Source organism: Pimephales promelas, chromosome 12 (genome assembly GCF_988280905.1).
Source record: "Pimephales promelas chromosome 12, fPimPro1.hap1.1, whole genome shotgun sequence".
In the NCBI taxonomy this organism is placed as follows: domain Eukaryota; kingdom Metazoa; phylum Chordata; class Actinopteri; order Cypriniformes; family Leuciscidae; genus Pimephales; species Pimephales promelas.
In genome coordinates, this window is record NC_142780.1 from 1304519 (window position 1) to 1332453 (window position 27935).

The 27935-nt window shown below is 37.0% G+C and overlaps 1 protein-coding gene and 1 long non-coding RNA gene across 2 annotated transcripts in view; both read right to left on the reverse strand.

Annotated features, from left to right (window-relative positions):
• ascc3 (activating signal cointegrator 1 complex subunit 3) overlaps positions 1-27935 on the reverse strand; it is a 234103-nt gene that overhangs the window by 83582 nt on the left and 122586 nt on the right. Inside the window, exons 15-16 of the mRNA XM_039651238.2 lie at positions 3525-3716; positions 395-619 (exon numbers count right to left, since the gene is read on the reverse strand). Coding sequence (XP_039507172.2) covers positions 395-619; positions 3525-3716 — 417 coding nt within the window. The remainder of the gene's footprint in view (positions 1-394; positions 620-3524; positions 3717-27935) is intronic.
• On the reverse strand, positions 5471-8016 carry LOC120478377 (uncharacterized). The gene is made up of 6 exons (XR_016145898.1): positions 7694-8016; positions 7177-7231; positions 7023-7074; positions 6870-6913; positions 6682-6742; positions 5471-6579 (listed from the first exon to the last, which is right to left on the reverse strand). It is a non-coding gene; the product is annotated as an uncharacterized LOC120478377 (long non-coding RNA).

A 27935-nucleotide genomic window follows, 5' to 3' on the forward strand; every position in this document is an offset into this window, starting at 1 on the left:
AATAATAATACAAAATATAAAATATAAAAAAAAAGTAATTGTTCCTTTCACATTTATTATCACTGATATTCCAATACAATTGTTTTGACAAAAGCATAAATAAAGTGTAATGCGATTAATGTATAACGTGATAATATGATTATTGAGTGTAGTAAAGAGTAATAAAAAAGTACATTAACTTAATAATCTGGAGATTGAAAGAGCGAATTTATGTCAAAGGTCATCATATTTGTATATTTGGCAAAGCATGTCTCCTCAGCTGGATAGGCAGTGTGTGTGTCTGTACCTCCGCGTTGAGGTTGTCAGTGTGTGTGTGTCTGTGTCTTAGTGTGATGAGGTTGTCAGTGTGTGTGTCTGTGTCTAAGTGTGTTGAGGTTGTCAGTGTGTGTTGTACCTCAGCGTTGAGGTTGTCGGACAGGCTCTGCTGGAACTGGCTCTCGATGGGGTTCTGCTGGGTCAGGAGTGTCAGGTAATGGCTCAGCTTATCATGGGTGGTGATGATGGTTCCCTCGCCGTACTTGTCAAACTGTGGCCGTCCGGCCCGACCGAAGATCTGCATCACGTCCAGGATGCCCAGATCCACCAGCGCGCCACGCTTGGCATCATAGATATTAGTGCCCTGATATCAGACAGCAATCATTAAAAGCTCATTCTGTAGATTCCACAATTATGATTCAAGCGCTCCTATTATACTTATCTAAAAGATCTGAAAGGATTTTGTTTTGGGATTCTCCTTCAACAGCTTTACAAGCATCCAAGGCCAAAAACACTTTATTTTCTCACAATATAGAATATAGATGTCTTTTCTCACAGTCTCTGAAACGGTTCGATACACAATTCAGTCTCTTTAAACCCCTCTTTCCATGAGCCTTCTCTGCTCTGATTGGTCAGATGGCCCAGTCTGTTGTGATTGGTCTACTCTGCTCTGATTGGTCAGATGGCCCAGTCTGCTGTGATTGGTCTACTCTGCTCTGATTGGTCAGATGGCCCAGTCTGCTGTGATTGGTCTACTCTGCTCTGATTGGTCAGATGGCCCAGTCTGCTGTGATTGGTCTACTCTGCTCTGATTGGTCAGATGGCCCAGTCTGCTGTGATTGGTCTACTCTGCTCTGATTGGTCAGATGGCCCAGTCTGTTGTGATTGGTCTACTCTGCTCTGATTGGTCAGATGGCCCAGTCTGTTGTGATTGGTCTACTCTGCTCTGATTGGTCAGATGGCTCAGTCTGTTGTGATTGGTCTACTCTGCTCTGATTGGTCAGATGGCCCAGTCTGCTGTGATTGGTCTACTCTGCTCTGATTGGTCAGATGGCCCAGTCTGCTGTGATTGGTCTACTCTGCTCTGATTGGTCAGATGGCCCAGTCTGTTGTGATTGGTCTACTCTGCTCTGATTGGTCAGATGGCCCAGTCTGTTGTGATTGGTCTACTCTGCTCTGATTGGTCAGATGGCTCAGTCTGTTGTGATTGGTCTACTCTGCTCTGATTGGTCAGATGGCCCAGTCTGCTGTGATTGGTCTACTCTGCTCTGATTGGTCAGATGGCCCAGTCTGCTGTGATTGGTCTACTCTGCTCTGATTGGTCAGATGGCCCAGTCTGCTGTGATTGGTCTACTCTGCTCTGATTGGTCAGATGGCCCAGTCTGCTGTGATTGGTCTACTCTGCTCTGATTGGTCAGATGGCCCAGTCTGCTGTGATTGGTCTACTCTGCTCTGATTGGTCAGATGGCCCAGTCTGCTGTGATTGGTCTACTCTGCTCTGATTGGTCAGATGGCCCAGTCTGCTGTGATTGGTCTACTCTGCTCTGATTGGTCAGATGGCCCAGTCTGTTGTGATTGGTCTACTCTGCTCTGATTGGTCAGATGGCCCAGTCTGTTGTGATTGGTCTACTCTGCTCTGATTGGTCAGATGGCTCAGTCTGTTGTGATTGGTCTACTCTGCTCTGATTGGTCAGATGGCCCAGTCTGCTGTGATTGGTCTACTCTGCTCTGATTGGTCAGATGGCCCAGTCTGCTGTGATTGGTCTACTCTGCTCTGATTGGTCAGATGGCCCAGTCTGTTGTGATTGGTCTACTCTGCTCTGATTGGTCAGATGGCCCAGTCTGTTGTGATTGGTCTACTCTGCTCTGATTGGTCAGATGGCCCAGTCTGCTGTGATTGGTCTACTCTGCTCTGATTGGTCAGATGGCCCAGTCTGCTGTGATTGGTCTACTCTGCTCTGATTGGTCAGATGGCTCAGTCTGTTGTGATTGGTCTACTCTGCTCTGATTGGTCAGATGGCCCAGTCTGCTGTGATTGGTCTACTCTGCTCTGATTGGTCAGATGGCCCAGTCTGCTGTGATTGGTCTACTCTGCTCTGATTGGTCAGATGGCCCAGTCTGCTGTGATTGGTCTACTCTGCTCTGATTGGTCAGATGGCCCAGTCTGCTGTGATTGGTCTACTCTGCTCTGATTGGTCAGATGGCCCAGTCTGCTGTGATTGGTCTACTCTGCTCTGATTGGTCAGATGGCCCAGTCTGCTGTGATTGGTCTACTCTGCTCTGATTGGTCAGATGGCCCAGTCTGCTGTGATTGGTCTACTCTGCTCTGATTGGTCAGATGGCCCAGTCTGTTGTGATTGGTCTACTCTGCTCTGATTGGTCAGATGACCCAGTCTGCTGTGATTGGTCTACTCTGCTCTGATTGGTCAGATGGCCCAGTCTGTTGTGATTGGTCTACTCTGCTCTGATTGGTCAGATGGCCCAGTCTGCTGTGATTGGTCTACTCTGCTCTGATTGGTCAGATGGCCCAGTCTGCTGTGATTGGTCTACTCTGCTCTGATTGGTCAGATGGCCCAGTCTGCTGTGATTGGTCTACTCTGCTCTGATTGGTCAGATGGCCCAGTCTGCTGTGATTGGTCTACTCTGCTCTGATTGGTCAGATGGCCCAGTCTGCTGTGATTGGTCTACTCTGCTCTGATTGGTCAGATGGCCCAGTCTGCTGTGATTGGTCTTCTCTGCTCTGATTGGTCAGATGGCCCAGTCTGTTGTGATTGGTCTACTCTGCTCTGATTGGTCAGATGGCCCAGTCTGCTGTGATTGGTCTACTCTGCTCTGATTGGTCAGATGGCCCAGTCAGTTGTGATTGTAAGCAAAGTAGACTGTTCGTGGGCAGCCAATGAAGACAATTATGCAAATTTGATACGATCCTACATAGGTTTGTGTACACACACACACACACACACAGAGATGATGCGAATTCTCCACCCCCTCGTCAATATCAGGACCTCGTCAGTATTTCTTTCACCCTTTTATTGATAGACAGTGTAACATTGTGTGAGAGATTATTTATATGTGTTAGTGTGAAATTGAACACTATTCCAATGTTATTTTCAATAATAATTTTTTTTCACTTTTCCATGTTGATAAGAGCATTAAAATGAGAAAAAAATATTGTAACAAAAAGAAATCAAGAAAAAAATGTTAACTATGACATTAATGCGATTAATCGCGATTAAATATTTTAATCGTTTGACAGCACTAGTCCTGACCTTGATGATGACAGCGTGAGCGGGTAAGTTAACACCCCAGGCCAGCGTGGCGGTGCACACCAGAACCTTAATGTATCCTCTTGAAAACATGTTCTCCATGAGAGTTCGGTCCTGCCGTAACATCCCGGCGTGATGGATCCCGAAGCCGTCGGGAAACATCTCCCTCATCTGCTTGTTTCTGGAGCGCTGCACCTGTGGCACACATCAGGAACACACATTAGTCTGGAGTGAAGAGGTTACAGCGGGGATGAAGGCGCACCGGGACAGCCGTGCATTCGATTCAGTTACACTTTATTTCCAAAGGTCCACTTCAGACATTCTAACTAACTGTAAGTAACTTTGCAACTACATGTCCACTAGCAGTCATTAGAGTATTAGCAGACTGTTAGCGTGTAGCATAGACATGTAGAGTAGGATAATGTCTGTTGGGGAGCATCACAATAAAGTGTGTGCAGATATTCAGCAGACAGTCTACTAATGATGAGAGTTCGTTGGCAAGTAGTTGCAATGTTACTTATAGTTTGTCGAACGTCTAAAGTGGACAATCGATTTTTAGTGGGAACTCAAACTGTTATCTTTGATTTTATTCTCCTCTAAACCACTAGATGGCACAGAAACTGAACACAGCAGGTCATAACCATTTCATAATGCACATGCAAACATGGCTGATTCTCGACAAGATCCCGGTTCATAATATGTAATGATTTTAAATAATTTGTACAGCAAACAAATGAAAATCAAAGGTAATTAAATCAATTTTTGATTAATTGAAGAATATGTACAATTATGGTATTTGTGAATGGGGCGAAAGGAACAATAACTGATTTTAGTATAAATAACTGGCTTTTCCTTTGTTGACATGACATGGATGGATTCAGATGTTTAATATCATTTATTAAGTTGTGTGTTCACATTACACATTAATAATAAAACTATATAAAAAATATGATATAATCATATCATATAATAAAATGTATTCATTGTTGCACAGATATCCCATATGAGAAATTAATGGAGATTGGGGCAAAAAAACATGAATTAACAAAAATGGCCCCAAAATTCAAGATGTGGGTCAAAAAATTGCCCCTGCAGGAATAAAAAACAAAAGGAAATGTGACCCTCGGGACAGTTGAGGAAATTGATTGTGGCAGGTTCAATTACATTTTTTGAACTTATTCATTTTTGTATATATATATATATATATATATATATATATATATATATATAAAGTTATATTTTTGATATTATGGGATGTATGTCATTTCTATGGAAGGTTGTTTCCACCACATATCTCAGTATAGCATGATATAAACTCGTAATTGCGAATTATAAAGTCAGAATTGCGTGATATTGAGTTTCAATACTGTTATAAAGTCAGAATTGCATGCAATAAAGTCGTAATTGTGTTATAAAGTAAGAATTGCGTGATATTGAGCTGCAATTGTGTTATAAAGTCAAAATTGCATGATATTGAGTCACACACTGCATGAAAAGTGGGATTTTCGTCCCCGTAAACTGCCGGAAATCTCCCTAATTTTCGGCAGTTAACGACAATTTACAGACTGTGAACGTCGCGTTCCACTGTGCCACATATTGACGGAAACGAACCATGACGTATGCATGCAGCGCTCGCGGAGGTGCGAATGGCCCTAATTAGCATATGAATAGCAGCACTGCGCGCGCCTTGCCAGAGAATGGCTTGAATTTCCTCACTCAGTATTGGTTGAAATTCACTACATTTAAACAAGAAAATCACTCGTGATTGGTTGGCAGATCTGTTACTATTGGTCAGCCGACATAAAATTATAATAATAATAATCATATATATATATATTCATATGATATGCTATTATGTTGTTTATTCATGTCATTGTTATCCTATGGACTAAATTATTATTACCATCAAGGACATGAATTTATTGAGGAAAGGAACATTTGCCACATACTGTTTATTCAAAGAAATAGCTTTATTAGAACAAACACAAAACTATGTACACAGCATAGGAGAACATCTTTCAAAGCACAGAAAACATGTCCTCCACCCTCTGGAAACATGGGACAACATACATACATACAGCACTACAGTTATACAAATAAATCAATAATATATTGCATCTCTATTCAAAAATAAATTGCCCTGAATGGCATCAGAATTGGGCACCAGATATATCAAACACAATGTACAGTGGAGCCAGAATTATGAACGAATAATAAGGATGTAATTTAAAGGTATGGTTCACTTTGAAATAAATTTTTGATATGTTTTATCTTATCTCAAGGGCATCCAAGATGCAGGTGGTTTTGTTTCCACAGTATTTTCAATTTTGATATTTTTAGGTCAAACTGTTGTTGTCTGTCAGTCATATAATGCAGGTCTATGGTCACCACCTCAAAGAGCATGCACAAAGAAGACCAAATTAAACATGATTTAATGACTCATAAATTAAGTACACAATGATTGACTAAGACACGAAATGAGCGTTTTGGGAAAGAAAACAAACAGTATTTATATTGTATAAATGTGTGTGTGTGTGTGTATATATATATATATATATATTTAGATATACACAAAATGCAATACATCTTAATATGTTTAGATCTTCACAGTAAAACTTCCAAAATCTGTGTAAACAATGAGTGACGTACCAGTGCAAGATCGCTTCTGGTGGTTTCCACCGCATGCGCAGATCATATATATATATACACACACACTGTTCATTTTCTCACACAAACCGCTCGTCTCGTATCTTAAGCCATCAACGTGTACTTACAGTTATGATTCATTAAATCATGTTTAATTTGTACTTCTCTGTGCATGCTCTTTTAAGAGATCCCCATAGACTTCCATTATATGACTGACTGATGCCCTTGACGTAAGCCAAAACATTTCAAAAAATAATTTCAAAGTGAACTATCCCTTTAAAACTCTTAATTCAAGTCCTGTAGGCTTGGCTCATCAGGGCGAAGTGAATTTAAGTCTTTGCGACGCGTGCTTGAGGTTCACCTTGATGTACATACACCTCAGTGGCTGTGGAAACGAATTTCATGACCCCTTCTGCAAAGTTGAAAAAGACAAATGATTTAGATGTATGCAAAGGCAATCTGCCCCAAGTCCCCACATTTGTAAGCAAAAATATGTTTCTTCTGCATCCACTACCTGGTTTCCTTCAGGCGATGGCGGATGTCGACCAGTAGTTTCAGGACCTTTTTCTGGAACACTGAAATAAACGAACACATTTGGTGATGTTTACAATGCTCTAATTAGAATAACAAAGTTTGCTAGCTCACAAGAGAGAAGGTGTCTATTAAAAGTGTCTTCTCCACTGCCAATAGATCAACACTTACCACCAGGTTTCAGTCACTGCATCTCCCAGTCTCAGTCACTGCATCTATACCACAAAAAATGTGTTTTAAAAGTTATTATCAAATGATGAAACTGAACAGATTTATAAGATATTTAAAAACTTGGTCAAACATTTATAACTGAATATAACATGCCATGTTCCAGTTCTCTTTGGCGTTTTCACCACTGTCTCACGCTCAAAGTCATCTATAAACACAGACGTTAATCCAAATTAGTTTAGTTTTACTTTTTATTTGACTGGGGTCTGTTCAAAAGAAAAGAGGATGAGATCACAACACGTAACGTTACCTTGTTTAGGTGTTTTTTCTCCCATCAGCGAAGGACACCTCACTCCTAACAGCCCCTGAGAGACAAAACAAATCACAAACATCTGAAGATTTCACTCATCACACAAAGTGATGCAATTTTACAAACAAGGATAGCCTACACTAGAGCATACAAGCACATTACGCGCTTTGTTTTAGGACCCTGGCACTTATTATTTTTTCATAATTTCTGACGATATTCAGAGTAAATGAGTTAGTTTGATTACTATCAAAGAATGGTAGCTAACTTGCAGCCAGATAACAACGTGCAACCCAACGTACAGTTTAGTGTCCCAAATTTGTTCAAATTGAAATGAAACAAAAAAAGAATTAAGAGCAGCAAGCTAACGCAAAACAAAAAACTGTTCCGTTAGGTTAACACCCTTGGACATTCGCGGCAGTAATCACAGCCGATTTGTGAAGTTTAAGACAAAAACGCTAAACTACCAAAAACTATAAGTAGACATGGACATAGAATTCACTAAGCTGGACGAACTTACCTTCAATTTAGAGGAAAAGATGGGTTCCCCAGCGATCATGACGGCGAAGCAGGCTGAATATCTGTGTAGTTACTTTCTGCTTAAAAAACACGCCACATGCCTGGCACGTTGCCTCAGCCAATCAGAGTGGCTGACGTTACAGGTTGGATTATGACGATATGCTGCCTCAGCCAATCAGAGTTACGTTCACTGGTTTTTGACTCAGGTTGAAAGGCTGTCGCCGGCTGTCCTTGACTTTTCTGCTGCTGTTAGTTCATTTTAAATTAGGAATAAGGTGGATATACCTAAATAGGCTACCATGAAATGTAAAAATACATATATGCATAAATAAATAACTTTATTAGGTTACTTAAAATAAATAAACCAGTAAAAAAATTGTAAAAAACAAAAACAAAAAACATCTGTTTATAACTGTGAATTAACATCAAAGATGTTATCATATATTTTGAAAACCTCTTCCTTAAATGTTATGATGAATCTTATAATTTTATTAGGAAAATTTCATATTCATAAGAGTAAAATGAATAATTCTAAACCTTGTTTGAAGTTTTTTTTTTTTTGGTCTAATTTTTAGTTTTCAGTATATTCTGTCTCTCAAATGTATCGATAAAAATGTAGTGATACAATTGTATTTGCTAAAGAATATTGAAGCTAATTGAAGCTAATTTTCTTTCTTTAAATAGTACAAATTACTGGTTTCTAACTTTCTCTTAAATCATAATATTATACACAATAGAGATAGTCCCTTTCCTGTTTTTATTTCATTTGTTCAATTCTGTCCTATTTTTATTTGTTTCTTATTTATTGTGAAATTATTATTTGTTGATTGTTATCTTTTTGGATGTCATGTTATTGTTGTAATTGTTGTGCATTATGTGCAATGTTAAAAAAACAAAAAACAAAAAAAACACAGCAATTAGGTTATACTGAGCCTGATCTTGTTACCTGGGGTGAAACTCCCCTACCCTTATTTGCATGTGTATAGCTCACAGCATTTTCATTTACATGTCAAAGCCTCCTCTAGATTTAGGAGAAGGGGGGACAATGGGGGGACAACTGCCAAGCAAGGCCCACGTCAATTTCCGGCAATTCACAGCAGTTTTGAGTGTTACCTGTAAATTGCCGTGTGCAGTCGTAAACCTGAACTTCCACGACAATCTACAGTGCCGCTTACTGACGAAAATCCCACTTTTCATGCAGTGACAATTGTGTTATAAAGTCAGAATTGCGAGATATAGAGTCGTAATTGTGTTATAAAGTCCGAATTGCATGCAATAAAGTCGTAATTGTGTTATAAAGTCAGAATTGCTTGATATTGAGCCGCAATTGTGTTATAAAGACAGAATTGCGTGATATAGTCAGAATTGTGTTATAAAGTAAGTATTGCATGATATTGAGTCGCAATTGCGAGTTATAAAGTCAGAATTGCGTGATAGTCACAATTGTGTTATAAAGTCAGAATTGTGTGATATTGAGTCACAATTGTGTTATAAAGTCAGAATTGCATACAATAAAGTCGTAATTTTGTTATAAAGTCAGAATTGTGTTATAAAGTAAGAATTGCATGATATTGAGTCGCAATTGCGAGTTTTAAAGTCAGAGTTGTGTGATATTGAGTCAAAATTGTGTTATAAAATCAGAATTGCATGATATAAAGTCGCAATTGTGTTATAAAATCAGAATTGCATGATATAAAGTCGCAATTGTGTTATAAAATCAGAATTGCATGTTATAAAGTCGCAATTGTGTTATAAAGTCAGAATTGCATGACATAAAGTCGCAATTGTGTTATAAAGTCAGAATTGCGTGATATTGAGTCACAATTGTGTAATAAAGTCAGGATTACGTGATATTGAGTTGCAATTGTGTGTTATGTCAGAATTAAGTGATATTAGAATTAAACTTGCAATTCTAACTTTTTCCTCGCAATTGCAGCATTATATCATGCGATTCTGACTTTATAACACGCAATTCTGAGAAATAAAGTCGCAAATATCTTTTAAAAAAAATGTTTTATTCTGTGACGGAAACAAGCTTGCGTAGATTTCAGATATAGCCATAGGATCAATCAACAGCGTAATCGTGGGGCGGTACTTCCAGTTTTCTCGACGGGAGACGTTGCATTTGGTGTAGAAACCACACATGACTTTAAAAGCAATACTCCTGCGTGCAGAAAGCAGTGAATCCGTCAGAGGAGAGTGATTGAGATGTGTGTTGTGTTGAGTTTGTGACCTGCGCCGGCACCATCAGACGCTCGATCTCACCCTGTCTGAGTCTAAATGCGGGTCAACAGCAACAAGGCCTCGGTGCCGCTGAGAACAGCCCATTACACACACACGTCTGTCCCGCTTCAACACACAGAATACCAAACACACCAACATCTGTCTCACATCAGTCTCCACCATGGAGAAACACACTGGCATCAGATTATGGTCCCATGATGCTCTGATATACGCTGCTGATTGGTTAATATATTCATACAACACAATATTTACACAGAACTCCAAAGGTATCATGGCAGCACATCCAAAAACCATTTAATATGCACCATTGACCTTTTATTACCATTAAAATGAATGTTAATACAAAATACAGATCCAATAAAATTTCAGACAGTGCCAAAACTTTAGAGGGCCGAAATCAATGACATGACAAAGCCTTTCATTAACGCTTCAAAGATGGTGTGCTTGTTTTTAGAGTCATGCAAACATGTGGATTGATCATATTGATTTCTCTTTTTTAGTGGGTCTTCATTTTGAAGATCTAAGATCTTTTAGTCTTTTGATTATCGCAATAGGTTTTGTGCTTTTATAACCCAATTCAAACAATAAATGTGTGCGAACCACACATTCAGGACAGAAGCTCACAGTGAATTGAAAGCCAAGGTAAAAAAGGGATGATTTTTAAGATGGTTTTAAGAGTTGTGAAATGGCCATTTTTGGTTTCAAACATGTAAAGTCTGTCAGTAATGACTCTCCCTCGTTAAGATATTTTTGATTAAATCTGAGAGCTGGATCACTCCTGCATAGTCTTCTAAGGGTTTGAAGGGTTTGCACTGAAACTCTCATTTGGACCTTGAACCGTTTGGACCCCATTGAAGTCCATTATACGGAGAAAATCCTGGAATGTTTTCGTCAAAAACCTTAATTTCTTTTCGACTGAAGAAAGAAAGACGTGGACATCTTGGTTGACACGGGGGTGAGGAAATTATCAGCAAAAGTGTTTTAAAAGTGACCTCGGAAAGACATCAATAAAACCTCACATAACTTTACATTTTCCTCAGAACGGCCTCCAGAAACGAATGGCCAATCAGGGTTCAGAATTCTGGAGTGGCACCTGTGGCGGCCAATTACAGTTTAGAGGCCACTTACTCGTTGTTAATGAGTGTTTGGTGATCAATATGGTGATTGAATGTAAAAATCCTTAATAAAGACGTTCCTTCCATTTATCACATAATGACGGGTGTAAATATTCCAGTCGTATAGAGATAAAGATCTCATTGCTTTTAATCAAAATAGCTTTTACTATTTCTGTTCTTCTCTAGGTCAATTTGGTTGTCCACTGCGCCGGTCTCTGAGGACCTGTAGATTCGATCAGCGCTATAATGAGAGATCGGCTCTCTGTTTTAATGTGTTCAGGAGGAACACCTTTTTCTACAGTCAAATACAGGTCCTATACGAAGTCTAAAGTGCTAAATCATACATTCTGAAGTGAGATTTTAAGAAGCGATGATGTCATTTTGTATCATTGTCACATCAGGCCGTGTTTAATCTCACAACATCCCCATCAGGCCATTTCTGTAAGACCCACAATGCTAGGGCGTTTAAATGATTGCTAAGGCATCAGAAGCAGACGGTGAGATAATGATTATTTGGAGATTGCTATCTGGTTGGTAGGGTGTTCAGGATGGTTGCTAGGGCATTGATTGTGGTTGCTAAGTATGGCTGGGTTGACTATTTATTTCAATAAATATAGTTTTTAATCACTGTTCAGTTTGATGCACCAATATCGATTCTTAAATCCCAAGAATGAATGGTTTAGTCCATGCTGTTTTCAGTTGATGCATGAGCAAAACTTCACTAACCATTATTTTACATAATCCCAACGCTTTGTCTCAGCTTTTAAATTCTGTCAATTGTATCATGAAAATACAAAGAATAAATGCTGTTTTGGCACTCTTCAGATCTGTGGCGTGAACCGATCATCTCGTCCTCTTTACTATTAGTTAGTTAGAGCATCAAATAAACATCAATGGACATAAAAAGATACCGTACAACTTAGTGAAACATCTCATGTGTTATTCAGGAAAACGTTAATAATACAACAGTGTCAAGGAACTAGAAGAGATCACTTTAGAGAAGAGCATTTTTGATAAATATAAAGACTGTAATATACATTTATTAAAATATTACTTAACCTGTTAGGGATTTATTGTGTGTTTGAATAAATCTGGCTTTTATTAACTACAATATATATATATATTTATATGAAGAGTTCAGATGCAAAAGCCTCTAAGTGCCATTTGAAATTTTCTTCTTTAATGATGATTTTTATCAAGCTTGTATATTTAAGTTCAGTGATTTCATTTAAATGGCAATGATAATTACCTATTAATTGTTATTTAAGTGAAATTACTGAACTTAAATATACAAGTTTGATAAAAATCATCATTAAAGAAGAAAATTTCAAATGACATTTAGAGGCTTTTGCATCTGAACTCTTCATATATATATATATCAGTAAAAAGTTGTATAATAATGTCTAATTTAAACATTTGTATAATGTTTGAGTGTTGATTATTATATAACAAAATGGATTTTGTACTAATTTTAAGCTTTAATATTATAGAACGGACAGGGTTTACTGTAGAGTTTACAGCATTAGTGTCTGTAAGATAAATTGACATGCACTGCACCTGATATATAATCAAACTAATCGATATTGAAATCACAGCAGAATCGAGAGTCAAATCGATTTGTGACATCTGTGTCGATACCTAGCATTATTGCTAAGGTGAGAAGAGCGCTTATTTGGAGATGGCTGAGGATCAACGGCTTTTCAGACGGCAAAAGCTTCAAGATCTGGAGAGATTTATGACTCTTAGATGTTTATTTTCTTGTTGGACACATAAGGAATTTCAGAGGTTGAACGTTAACTGGGTCAACAGCCATGTGTTCACATCATACCACCAAATGTACAGTATGTGCCTAAATCACTGATGTAAAATACAATAATGTTCCTACGCAAGGCTGTGTTTACATCACAGATGTTGTTTGACATCATAATAGTTGCATAATGTAGATTTTACAGTATTAGTTTAGCGGAAAATGTATTTCTGTCATAAGTTGACCTCAAATGTCAAACCTCACTGGTTGTAGCATGACGTTTGTGTCATCATGTTTGATGTAGTCTCTGTTTAGATAGTGTAGATCGGTCTCGGTCTCGACTGCGTTTGTTCTCCGTCTCAGACTTTAAGGATTCGGGATTTTTATCTCAAGACCACAACTGTGAGGATATCCCTAAATTGGTCAGATTTATTTGTTTACATCATTAATGTGATTTGATTTAAAACTTACTGCTTAAAATGCAATCAATGACTTATTCATAAAGTGGTTTCTTTTCTGACTGTGGTGCCGGGTTCAAAACCAACGCAGGATTGTCTAAAATGCCCATAAATTACCACAAAATTCTAGTTAAGATTGCAAAAACGTACTTGTATGAGATCAAATTTTTTATATGGATAAAAATCGAGCAATATCACGATATTAAGTTAATATTAAGGCGAGACACGGCAGTTTTTTTTTCACTGGTGAATTTTGAGATTTTGGGCTATTTGTATTCAATAACACGTCGTCTTTCAGACTTGTGCTGAAAAAAAGTCCAAAATACACATTTAGGTCTTTATTTTACTACACTTTGTCTGTTTGCGTGTGTAGATTTCGCCTAAATTCCTCAAAAGTTGGCATTGGTAATCATCCTGTTGCCCTGTCACTCTGTCATCACACACGCCGTTAGAAAGCTCTCTCTCTCTCCACTTCAGTGCTGTCGGACCCAAATATGGTCATTTCCTGTTTATCAGCAACCAATCATGAAAGTAAAATGGGCCATTTAACTCGAAATGCGCAATCCCATAAAAATCTTTAAAGGCCGTTTTCTCCAAATGAGTTTTTTCTCACACTCCTAGTGGCGATTTTCCACTTCTGTAGCACCTACACACACTTTACAGCCGTGTTCCTAACTATATTGGGAAGGTTTGTTCAGAGGGATTTGTTGATGTATCATTCTTGGCCTGATTTATATGACATTTTATGCCTAAACATAGGGCGGAAATCTATTTTTTTAAGGCTATTGGCAGTATTTTCTGCTTTACAGGGTAACAAAAGGAGATCTTCATAATGACTTTTCATTGAATATATCAACAAAATGCAAACATAATTTTGAACCTTTTTTTTTTTTTTAATGGTCATATTCGTCACTTCAAAATATATGCAAATTAGCACATATTTAATTAGATATGGCCTGATTAGCATATTTAAACATAAAATTACAGAAAACTTGCAATACATTTTTTTTCTCCTATTTATGCGAGTAATCAACTGGGAAAGTTTCATGGTGACATCTGTAAGTTCAAATATTTATCCTATTCACCTGCAGTGTCTCGCCTCATGTGGCATACATTTTAGAACGTTTTAGACACACGTTTTTGCTATTTCAGCAACATGTTTCGTTATTTAATGAATCAGCTGCTTTGAACAAATGGGTTGAATAAATTATCCCATGGCTCACTCATTAAGTGTTTCATATTTAAAAGTAGACCTATCATTTTATTGGTAACACTTTACAATAAGGTTCATTAGTTAACTACATTAGTTAACATGTACAATATGTGAACAATACTTCTTCAGCCTTTTTTAATCTTAGTTAATATTAATTCCAACATTTACTAATACGTTATTAAAATCAAAGGTTGTATTAGTTAACATTAGTTAATGGACTGTGAACTAACATGAACACACAATGAACAGCTGTATTTGTATTAACTAACATTAACAAAGATTAATAAACACTGTAACTAATGCATTGCTCATCGTTAGTTACTAATGTTAACTAATGAACCTTATTTAAAGTGTTACCATTTTACTTTTTCCATCACATTTCTAGATTCAAAACGTCCTGGACATTATTTAAGCGGGTTTACCGATTCAGATGCGTGATGAATTTGATCGTTAGTGATTTGATTGATGCTTGCTTTGATTTGAAAGGGAATTACAAGGTCACATTTTTATCATATAAAGTAGAACACACCAATCCGGTCTTTACAATCTTTTTTTTTTTTTTTTTTGGAGATTGAAAGCTTTAGATCCCATTTACTTTTATAATAAGGGCAAAAACCACTGAACACTCTTCAAACGTAATCTTTTGTGAAGCAATAGCATGAAATGTAAACTATTATAAATGATCATCCATTGTACCTTGTAAAACATTAACAAAATCAAACCACCAAAGGTCTGAAGATAAACGAGCGGGATGAAGCTTAACCTTGAAGCTGTTCGATTTCTCCCTGACGCCAGAAGAGAACATAAGTCTGGATTTCACACATATATGGTTTGTTCACTTGTAATGCGGTAATAAGGTCAAAATGTAAAGCAGCCCTGTTTTAGTTACTCTAAACATATAACCTATTTTCTATATTCGCAAGCAGCTGAAAATGAATCATCCAGAGAAATCAGTAATCACAACAAATCAGAAGGTAAACAAGAGAAATACCCCGTGAAACGCATGCAGGAGTGTGTTGGGGATGGAGAGGAGTGGCACACGTTCTCCAGGGCGCCGCCAGACTCTAATTGAAACGCTAAGGTTTGCTTTGAGGTGTCACAGAGTATTAAAGCTGTGCTTTCTGAGCGTAAGTTAAAGTGAGGCCGGGCCAGGCGCTCACGTTCAGAGGTTGGATTCAAGATGGCAGTGCATCGGCTCTCTGATCAAGGCTGATTAAGGCCAGCTGAAGAGAGATTATTAAGCAGAAGCCCGGGTGCTTTCCACCGGCCGTGGCAGACAGCGCTGATTAGCCATTACTCGGCCCTAACACAAGCAGACAGTAGCCATACCACACCGACACACACACACACACACCTCTGGGTGATACAGATACTGAGACGTGACCAGATCTGAGCGAGCGGCCTGTGGACATCACAAACACAATGACCTCTGATTCTCAAATCACGCTCCGGATCGGTAAAAATAAATCTGTGTGTGCAACACAAGCAGGCTCATGCGGAGACGACGTCTGAATACGTCTGACAGGGACATTAACAGAGCATTTCAAATCACACTCAAATCTCTTTCATTCCCGTTGACACATGGCCATTTTCTTAGCTTTGGCAATGTTCATTCCAGAAGTGGTTTATTTGGAGCATTTTCCAAAACGTATGCCAGTTCTCTGTATTATAAAATGCTAAGAAAACACAAAACAACAACATGCTATCAGTTTTGTTACGGGGGAAAGGGAAAAGCAAAGAGAAAAGGAAGCAGGAAGGTATGGGGGGAAAGAATGGGGAAATGAAACTGGAAAAGGAAAGTGAACAGGAAGTAAAGGAAATTGGGAGAAATGAAAAATGGAGGAAAATATGTTTAAAATGAACAAGAAAATTAAAAGGCGTAACAGGAAAAGAAAAGGGGAAATGGGAAATAAAAATAAAAGAAAAGGGGAAATGGGAAGTAAAAATAAAATGGGAAATAAAAATAAAAGAAAATGGGAAATGGGAAATAAAATGGAAAGAGGACAAAGAAAGCAAAAGGAACAGAAAGTAAATATGGAAAAGAAAGGAATTTAACAGGAAAAGGAGAGAAGGAAATTAAAGTAAAGTAAAGGAAAGTAGAGGAGAGAAAAGGAAATGAAAGTAAAGTAAAGTAGAGGAAAGGAGAGGAAAGTAAAGTAAAGCAGAGGAAAGAAAAGGAAAGGAATGTAAAGTAGAGGAGAGGAGAAAAGTAGAGGAGGGGAAAGGAAAGCTTAGGGGGAAATTGGAAATAAAAATGAAACGAAAAAAAGAGAAAGTAAAGGAAATTGGGAAAATAACGACATTTAACAAGAACAAAAAAAACAAAGAAAGGGAACTGAAAAAAAAACAGAAATGAAAAGGAAAAAGAAATTGGGAGAAGAATAATGAAAAGAAAGGAAAGGTGAAAAATAAATGAAATGGGCAAAATAATGGGGATATGAGAAGGAAAAGGAAAAGTAAAGAAAAAAATGGGGAAACAAAAAAGAAAGAATGAAAGGGAAAGTGAAAAAGAAAGGAAATGGAATGTGGAGGCGGGGATTAAAAAAGGAAATGGAGAAAAGAAAGTAATTTAACAGCAAAATAAAATTTGTAAAGGAAAGTAGAGGAAAGGGAGAGGAAAGGGAAGTAAAGTAAAGGAGAGGAAAGGAAAGGGAAGGAAAGGCAAGGAAATGAAAGAAAGGAAAGGACTTAAAGGAAAGGAAAGGAAAGGTGGGAAATAGCAGCATTTAACAGGAACAAGAAAACAAAGAGAAATGGAACTTAAAAAAAAAACAGAAATGAAAAGGAAAAAGGAAAAGAAATGGGGAAATGTAAAGGAAAAGGAAATTGGGAGAAGAATAGTGAAAAGAAAGGAAAGGTGAAAAATAAATGAAATGGGAAAAATAATGGGGATATGAGAAGGAAAGAAAAAAATGGGGAAACAAAAAAAAAAGAATGAAAGGGAAAGTAAAAAAAAAAAGGAAATGGAATGTGGAGGGGGGATTAAAAAAGGAAATGGAGAAAAGAAAGTAATTTAACAGCAAAAATAAAATTTATAAAAGAAAGGGAAGTAGAGGAAAGGAGATGGATGTAAAGTAAAGTAAAGGAGATGAAAGTAGAGGAGAGGAGGGGAAAGGAAGTAAAGGAAAGTAAAGGAAAGGGGGAGTTGGATGATGCAAAACATATTTGATATCTAACATATTTTTATTTAATAAATATATCTATTAAATGTGGTCAGATGTATTAAAATCGCAAGCTTTCACAGAGAATGACTGAGCGTTTGGTTGTCTTAATTGTCCAGCACTGAACAGACACATCCCCACAGGAGAGAGAAGTTAAAAATAGTTGAAAGCACAAACAATAGAAATGAATGAGGAGAATGTCCCAGGAGGCCGAGGGGTGTCTGAGAGAGACGACCTGATGTCACACTCGATGATTCCTTCACACACACATCCCTCACGATCCGTGATCCTCCAGACACACACACACACTCTTCTCTGCTCTGAGCACTAGGTGTCTCCTTTCATCCACCGCTGAGGAGAGGAGTCCTGCCGCGCGTGTGTGTGTGTGTGTGTGAGTGTGTGTGAGCGGAGAGAGAGAGGCATGGCGGAGCGGGACAGGGGTCATCAGAGGGTCTCACCCAAACCATGATTTTAACGCAAGACAGATCCGCCAGGAGGACACCAGAAAAACACTTTCCTTTTCTTTCTCTTCTTTTACTTAAATGCATTTAGTGTATGGTTGGAATAACCGCAGAAATCTTCTTATTTTGCTTTCAATGCATGATTGCGTTTAAAGAGAGCGTGTTCTGCCCTTTCCTAAGTCGTGATGTTGTCTTCAGGCTCGACTGGAACAGGTTCTCCTGCTTGAATGTTGATTATTCTCCTCATATTCTCCATTGTTGCGGCTCCTCTCTTCCCAGTCTGTCAGTAACGCTCTGTTTACTTCCTGCCTCTATGAAGCCCCTCCTCCTGAAAGCACACCGTGCTCTGATTGGTCGGCTGTATCAGTGTGTTCTAATTGGTCGAGCGCTTCGAGTGTGTTTGGGAAATGTTCCGCCCCTTTCCATAGCCACCAGTTTAACACTCTACTAACTAACTCAACCAGGCCCCGCCCCTTTATTCTGCGCATAAATTATTATAATGAGGCATATTGAGACTACAATGGAGGCGTTTCAGGAGTTCAGGAACACTGACACTGATATAGAGGAGAACTGTGTGAGTTTGCATAAACAGCAACATTAGACACTAAAGAAAGATGAACATGTAAGAAACAAAAAATCCCATTAGTTGACAGCAATAAAAAACACAGCGTTTTGAGGGCACAGGAGCATATCGGCAGTAAAGCACATCACTCATCATGACGGAACTGGTATTGTTGGGATAGCATGTGCCGCCTACATAAACATAATAGTGGAGAAAGCATAACCCCGGGCTGTGTCTGCCTGAACACTGAAGCACTGCATTACTGATGGGCTGCGCAGCGCTTAAGGCGGGTGTATGGGATATGAATAGTCAGAGGGCGTGCGAAAGGATCTCTATTCGTCATTTCTATTAATAGGTTGAGTCCTTCCAGCAGATCACCCTGAGAGCTGGACTACCTGTGCCTGAGAGTAATGCTCATAGCATGCACATGTACACATTTGAAAATCTTATCCTCAATACAATTAATCTGATGCACTGCAATCAAAAGACTGGGGTCAGCACATTTGTAATATTATCAGGGATGCACCGATATGAACATTTATTGGCCGATACCGATAACCGATAATTCTTTATACTTGAAAACCGATATATTGGCCGATAAATAAAAAAATGTATATAATTTTTTGAGAAACTGATTACAAAAACAAAACTCTCCATGTCTCAAGCATACAATTAAAATTGTTCTCATTATCGAGTTATGTAGCTTGTATGAGAGACTTGCACTGAACCATATTTTCCTTTTTTTTTTTGAAGTGATTCCAGTAATTTCAAGCCATGCAAAAGCATCATCATAATACACAATTTATCGGCTTTAATATATCGGCTACATTTTCGAATCAGGCCGATAACGATAACATTGAAAATGAACATATATCGACTGACACCGATATGGTGCCGATATATCGTGCATCCCTAATTATTATTATTATTATTATTATTATAAAGAAATTAATATTTTTATTTATCAAGGATGCATTAAACTGAGCAAAAGTAGAGGCTTTTGCATTGATACATGAAAATTCCATTGAAAACTATTTTTGAACATTGCATTTCTCAAAGAATCCTGAAAAACGTGGTTTCCAATGATGCATTGCTAATCCGCATAATGAGACCAGCTTTGCCATCAAAGGTAAAAATAAAATACTAAAATATATTAAAATGTTTTAAAATTAGTCATTTTAAAATGTTAATAAAAATTACTAATTACTTTACTGGACATTAAAAACATTGGTGCTTTTTCTGTAATTTTTTAATGATATATATATATAAATCATTAAAAAATTATATATTTAGATTATATATTTTTTATATAAATTATATATTTAAATTATAATATGTTATATATTTTTTATTTTTTATTATATGTTTTTTATTCATAAAAAAAAAATATATATTTAGAATACGTTCTTCATCGGAATGGGACGAAACTTGGTAAAGGTTTTGACACTTTCCATGTGAACACAAAAACTAATTATGGACATGATTCAAACAGGTTAAATGGTCCTTTAACCAATAGTTACACTTGCTCCTCTCGTCAAATATGAGCGCACTGGAAACGAATGAGTGTTTCCTCTAGTGGAAGTGTTCGGTACTGCAGCCACATACACACACACACACTCACTGAACACTCATCTACTGAGAGGCTTTGATTTTTTAGCTTAAAATGTGTTTTTTAATATATATATCACATAAAATTGAAAATAGTGTTTTTGCACTTTTCTCATAATAAATGTACAATTCTGTACAAGAGTTACATTTTTAAATAACCTTTTCACTTCAGCAATAATCTGCCGAGTGTGTCTTAGAGAAAATATCAAACTCCAATTTGTGCTTTAAAGCGTTCAAGATTTAGCACAGGTTAAGGTGGAAATTTCATTTTCAGGTCTATACTCAAAATGTGAATAAATGGATTATAAATACAGCATTAATAACATTTAGTACCATAAAATCCCCTAACATGCAAAACATTAAATTAAAAAAATCATTATCGAACTAAAATATAGTAATTCATTTCATTGAAATAAAAATAAAATAATAATTTTACCGAACCCAAACTTTTGAACAGTACTTCTATAATCTCACTGTACAGAATGTTTGGCATTTTTTTTTCTTTTCAATTCTAATGTGGCTAATCGAGCATCAAACACGAACAATATTAATTTAACTCGTTTTAAACAAAATCATCAAATTTTGGAGAGACAAGCAAACAAGATCACAGATCATTTATTCAGAGTATTCTTCTACACATGGCTTTTGTTTGTAATCTGTGCAGTCAATTAACTAGCATTAACAAATCATAAACACACTTGTTAATGTCACACACACACACACACACACACACACACACACACACACGGAGAGTTCTGCTCCTCAGTCACGGGGGGGAAAGCGCTTATAGAGGCTCTTATCTTCGAGAATGCATTAAGATACGTGAGCCTGATTGACAGCCTCTTCAAACACACACACACACATTAAAGCGCTTTAATGAGCATTATAGAGTACGCTCACCTCTGACTTTATCAGAATTATAAACAATCCACTTCATATACCTGACCTTACAGGTGATCCGCTTCCCTCCATATTCATATGAGAGATTAACAGATCATTAATATTAATGAGGGCTGATTGTCACAAGCAAACACGCTGCGTCATCAGAAGGTGAGTACTGAGGTGTGTGTGTGTGTGTGTGTGTAGAGGCCGTGTCAGAGACCGTCCGGCCCACCACTCGCCACACACAGTGTCACACACACCGGTGTTCGGGGGTCTCCCGCGGGCTGATAGCGGCTCCTGATTGGTTCAAATGTCCCGATTCTAGAGCGAGCGAGAGCACATGTAGCGGCAGAGAGAGGGAGCGAGCGAGAGACCTTGCGTGTGTGTGTGTGTGTGTGTGTGTGTGTGTTATAGATGAGTGGTGGGACATACACACACACTAAGAGGTTTATGCACTGCTCTCTCGAGACTGCATTTACACTGTAACTCACATATATGCACATATATATATATATGAAGAGTTCAGATGCAAAAGCCTCTAAATGCCATTTGAAATTTTCTTCTTTAATGATGATTTTTATCAAACTTGTATATTTAAGTTCAGTAATTTCACTTAAATAACAATTAATAGGTAATTATCATTGCCATTTAAGTGAAATTACTGAACTTAATTATACAAGCTTGATAAAAATCATCATTAAAGAAGAAAATTTCAAATGGCATTTAGAGGCTTTTGCATCTGAACTCTTCATATATATATGTATATTTAATAGGGCTGGGTAATAAATATCGATTTCTCGATATTAATCGATTTTCATTTTTACGAACCGATATCGATTCTTAAATCTCAAGAATCGATTAGTCATCCTGTTTCATTTGAATGAATGGGACATTGTATCGCGGCTGCGCGCATCCAAAAAATCGCAATAATCTTTCTCCTTTGTTACTATTGATATGAAACAAAGTCTCAATTTTCAAATTACGTCCATTTTCTTTAGAAATTCAAAAACATCAATAGTGTTTTGTCGCTGTGGCGTGAGATCGCTCTGGAGAAGCAGCAGCGCTGATCTTAATAATACCAGTCACAGCGCCAAATAAACATGAATGAGCATCTGAAAGTGTGTTAAAGATAGAGTACAACTTATCCAAATCCGGATCATGTCACATTGATTCGCTCAATCAGCGTTTCAACCGTGGAAAGACGTCAGTTAAACAGCTTGTAATCAATGTCATGCATCGTCTTACCTCAGAAAACCCACATAAACTCGTTAGTCAGCTAGAAAAAATAACTCTAGAGAGGAGCATTTTGCTAAATATGCATTCTAATCTTAATGTTCTTCAATATTTTATGCATATTTGAATAAATCTGGCAAGTTTTTATGACAGCCACCATTTAAATGTTTATATTTCATATAATATTCTTATTATAAAAATAAATAAAAGTGTAATTTAAGTGTTTGTATAGCTACAAAACAGTTCATTATTACCTTCATATTAGGCTAATGAGGTCTATAGGCTTCAACTAGACTCCCATAGTTTACAGCATTAGTTCAGAGATTTGATTTCCTTGTGAAAATTTGCCATTTATTGTAGCTGATATCAAAAATAATCAATATTGAATCGAAATCGAATCGAGTTGCAAGCTTGTGAATCGAATTCGAATCGAATTGTGAAATTTGTGTCAATACCCAGCCCTAATATATATATATATATATATATATATATATATATATATATAGACACTGGCTTTAATCTGCACCTCATGTGAATGAGCCAGATATTAAACACACGAGGCCACAGCGATCTCCTCAGAGCCACAGCTCACGCAGGAACAGGATTTGCATTATAAATGGCCGTTTGTGCAGGTGTTTCTCCTAATGTTATATAACCCATGACAAGTTAACCCATTATGCTGCACTGTTATTAACCTTACACCACAAACAGTGAATCTGGTGATAGAGCAGAGTTTGAGGTTTCAGAAAGTGCCGTGTGTTTCGGTACGCGCTGTGTTAAAGCACATTAACAGCACTCGGATAAGGAATCGTAGAGATATATCGATCGCCAGGAAGAGCTCAGAGCCAATATCTCGTATCCAAACAAGTTTACCTCCGAGTGCCATTAAAGTGGTGTTTCCTTGAGGATTCGGTGATCTGCTGTAGATTCGGGCTCTCCCGGAGCAAACGGCCCCAATGTGATATTTCTGATAAGAGTGAGTGAGGATTAAAGTGAGGTAAAGGGTCTTTCTGTGCTCTGGAACATCACTGTATCTATCTGTTTCTACACACACACACACACACACACACCTACACAGTCCATTCTGATTTTTCAGAACATTTTGATTTTACAGATTTGGTCAATCATTATGACACACTGCAGTGTTTATTTAAATAAGAATACAGTGCAGTGTGTGTGTTTCGGAGAAGCTGTGTATTGATCATCTGTCAGTCAAAAGTCTCTCAGCAGACCTGAACACACACACACACACCTGTGTGTACGCATGAACACCACTGGGCCTGTGTGAACGTCACCACTCCTCATACAGCACAATTCACACAATAATCTTCATTATAACTACCTAATATTGATTATTACATCTCGAGATTGATCTTTGAGTCTATGCTTTGCACCAATAACACTTCACTGAACATTATCTGAAGCACGGCCATCTTCCAATCGGGCTCCATGATTCCAGCGATGCGGAAAACCAGGACGGGATCGAGAAAAATAATCATAAAAACGTATACATTTACTGAATAATGCAGAATCTCACCGAATGTGTCATTTTAGATGAATAAATAAAAAGCAGGTCAGTACATTTAAATCTATGGAAGCTTGTTTCTGCTACAGAATGAAAAATAAAACATTTTTGTCTCACAATTCAGACTATTTTTCTCACAATTGAGAGTTTACATCTCGCAATTCTGACTTTATTTCTCAGAATTGCGAGATATAAAGTCAGAATTGTGAGATATAAAGTCAGAATTGTGAGATATAAAGTCAGAATTGTGAGATATAAAGTCAGAATTGTGAGATATAAAGTCAGAATTGTGTGATATAAAGTCAGAATTGTGAGATATAAAGTCAGAATTGTGAGATATAAAGTCAGAATTGTGAGATATAAAGTCAGAATTGTGAGATATAAAGTCAGAATTGTGAGATATAAAGTCAGAATTTTAAGATATAAAGTCAAAATTGCGAAATATAAAGTCAGAATTGCGAGATATAAAGTCAGAATTATGAGATATAAAGTCAGAATTGTGTGATATAAAGTCAGAAATGCGAGATATAAAGTCAAAATTGTGAGATATAAAGTCAGAATTGTGAGATATAAAGTCAAAATTGTGAGATATAAAGTCAGAATTGTGAGAAATAAAGTCAGAATTGTGTGATATAAAGTCAGAATTGCGAGATATAAAGTCAAAATTGTGAGATATAAAGTCAGAATTGTGTGATATAAAGTCAGAATTGTGAGATATAAAGTCAAAATTGTGAGATATAAAGTCAGAATTGTGAGATATAAAGTCAGAATTGTGTGATATAAAGTCAGAATTGCGAGATATAAAGTCAAAATTGTGAGATATAAAGTCAGAATTGTGTGATATAAAGTCAGAATTGTGAGATATAAAGTCAAAATTGTGAGATATAAAGTCAAAATTGTGAGATATAAAGTCAGAATTGTAAGAAATAAAGTCAGAATTGTGTGATATAAAGTCAGAATTGTGTGATATAAAGTCAGAATTGTGAGATATAAAGTCAGAATTGTGAGATATAAAGTCAGAATTGTGTGATATAAAGTCAGAATTGTGAGATATAAAGTCAAAATTGCGAGATATAAAGTCAAAATTGCGAAATATAAAGTCAAAATTGCGAGATATAAAATCAGAATTGCGAGATATAAAGTCAGAATTACGAGATAGTCAGAATTGTGAGATATAAAGTCAGAATTGCGAGATATAAACTCAGAATTGTGAGATATAAAGTCAGAATTGTGAGATATAAAGTCAGAATTACGAGATATAAAGTCAGAATTGCGAGATATAAAGTCAGAATTGTGAGATATAAAGTCAGAATTACGAGATATAAAGTCAGAATTGCGAGATATAAAGTCAGAATTGCGAGATATAAAGTCAGAATTGTGAGATATAAAGTCAGAATTACGAGATATAAAGTCAGAATTGCGAGATATAAAGTCAGAATTACGAGATATAAAGTCAGAATTGCGAGATATAGTAGCAATTGCATGTTGTAAAGTCAAAATTGTATTTCACAATATACCTTTATATCACACAATTCTGACTTCACATCTCGCAATTCAGACTTTATATCTCACAATTCAGACTTTATATCTCGCAATTCTGACTTTATATCTCACAATTCTGACTTTATATCTCACAATTCTGACTTCATATCTCGCAATTGTGAGATAAACAGTCGCAATTATTTTTTTTATTTTATTTTTTTTATTCAGTGGCGGAAACAAGCTTCCATATAAATCAAATCCTGATATAAATAGTTGTTAAATTGTATAAGTTTCATGGTTTCTGATTTTGTATAAGTTTTAAGATTTCTAACTGAAACATAAAATATATGCTTGTTTTCTGATAGTTGAGACCTTTCATTAATACATGACACAAGTATATCTGTATCTTTTACAGATCACATTTTCCAAACCACTTTTTTTATTTAGAAAATGTATAAGCACATGGTTAAAATCACAAATCTTTAAAATCAACTCATATTTTGTGTTGGTTCAGCAAGTGGTTAAGTAACATGATAACTTAGCATCGGATTTAAGAAGTTAAAGGTTAACGATTAATCGATTGTTAAAATAAACAACAAACGATTTGGGGAATACAGTATATGTAAATTGACATCCCTAACCACGATTATATATTTTTTGTCTAGAAAAACTCATATTCAATGTTTCATCCAAATAAAAATGTGAAGAAACAAAAATCAATATTGAATTTACTCCAAGGTCCTTCGGGTCACAGAAGGGTGAGCAATCCTGAGACGTTCAATTCAAGATGATGCGAAAACCTGGACCGACATCACAAGTGGAGCGGCTGGCTTCTTTAAAAACATTTCAAAGTATTAAAGTGTAGCGCGCAAATCCTCGAAACACACGCAGCGTCTGGACCACACACACTGGAGCGCGTGTGAATGTCAGATCTGCGGGGGTTTAATTGCACACCCACTCCAGCTAATAGGGCAGCTTCCAAAAGTTTAGACCTGCATCGCCTTCGGGTTTCATTTCAAAGCGTCCGCACCCGTCCGGCCCTCACAGGGACGCGTTTACCATTCTCCCAGAAACGCACAGGTGACTGACCTCAATCTCTCTCACTGTTCTCGCCTGCAGAGCCGCTGAATAACGCCTCATAAATAACAGCGGCTGAAGAGAACCGCTCTGAATTTCTTTGTCCTAAGCAGAAGTGTGACGCAGGTTCTCTATCGTGGGTATAAAACACGGAGGAAAAGAGATGTTTCTGGTTCACCTCAGGGCTGAAGTGCAGACTGTCCAGAAAGACTAGATTTAGTGTGTGTAAAAGACCCTATAAAAGACTGAACTATAATGCTGAAAAAGGGCTTGGAAAGTGCAATGTGAAGCCATGCTTTGATATCGTGATGTTGTATGAGTTTTGAAACATTTAGGTAAAACTGAATCCATATTGTTTGGAACAAAGATCAAATTAAAAAAAGCCTCATGTTTTAAGGTCCTGGCTGGAGATATTGTAATTACTGCCAAGGAATCAATCAGTTATCTTGGATGTATGCTAGATTGTAATTTATCTGGAGTAGGTCAGGCCCAAAAGGTAATCACCAAAGTTAATCAGAGAGTTCATTTTTTAGCCAGAATATCAAAGTTATTGGATGAAAAAACAAAGCTAGTTTTGGCAGGAGCTTTAATTCAGCCATTTTTTGATTATGCTTGTGGTGCATGGTACAATGGTCTCACAGTAAACCTGAAACATAGGCTTCAGACGTCTCAAAATAAATTAATAAGGCTAATTTTAGACCTCCTCATTAGAACTCATCTGGAACCTTCCCACTTTGAAAGGGTGGGATGGTTGAAAGTTGAGGATCGGGTGTCTCAGATGCAGCTGGGCATGGTACAAAAATTTGTTTATGGAGATGTTCCTAAATATTTTAGAAATTATTTTAATAGACTAGACGAAGTTCACAGGTACTCCACTAGGGGTAGCTCAACTGATTTTGTACCCCCCAGATTTAATACAAATCTGGGCAAACAGTCTTTTCTTTATGTTGGAACTACCCTTTGGAATCGGTTACCTGGTGCACTGAAGACAGTAAGAAGTATAGGTCATTTTAAACAAGGTCTGAAATTATGGTTTAGGGGCCAAATGTAGTTTTTATAATACCAAAGTTTATTTATTTATTTTTTGTATAATATGTATGAATTTGGTTAATGTATGTGAATGATTGATGTGTGATGTGTTGCCACTTGACTTCTTCCGCTGCCTTTATAAGGGACCACAATGGAAATAAGTCTTCGGGCTTTATTGTGTCATCCCTGACTACTTTTGTATCTGATTTTAATGTATAAAACAGTTTCTTACTGTTTTTCATATTTTTATATTTAAGTGGTCAAATAAAATAAAATCAAATCAACAAATATGCTTGTTTTCTGATAGTTGACAGCTTTCAATGATACATGATACAGGTATACACTCATCAAAGGATTATTAGGAACACCATACTGACCCCCTTTCGCCTTCAGAACTGCCTTAATTCTCCGTGGCATTGATTCAACAAGGTGCTGAAAGCATTTCC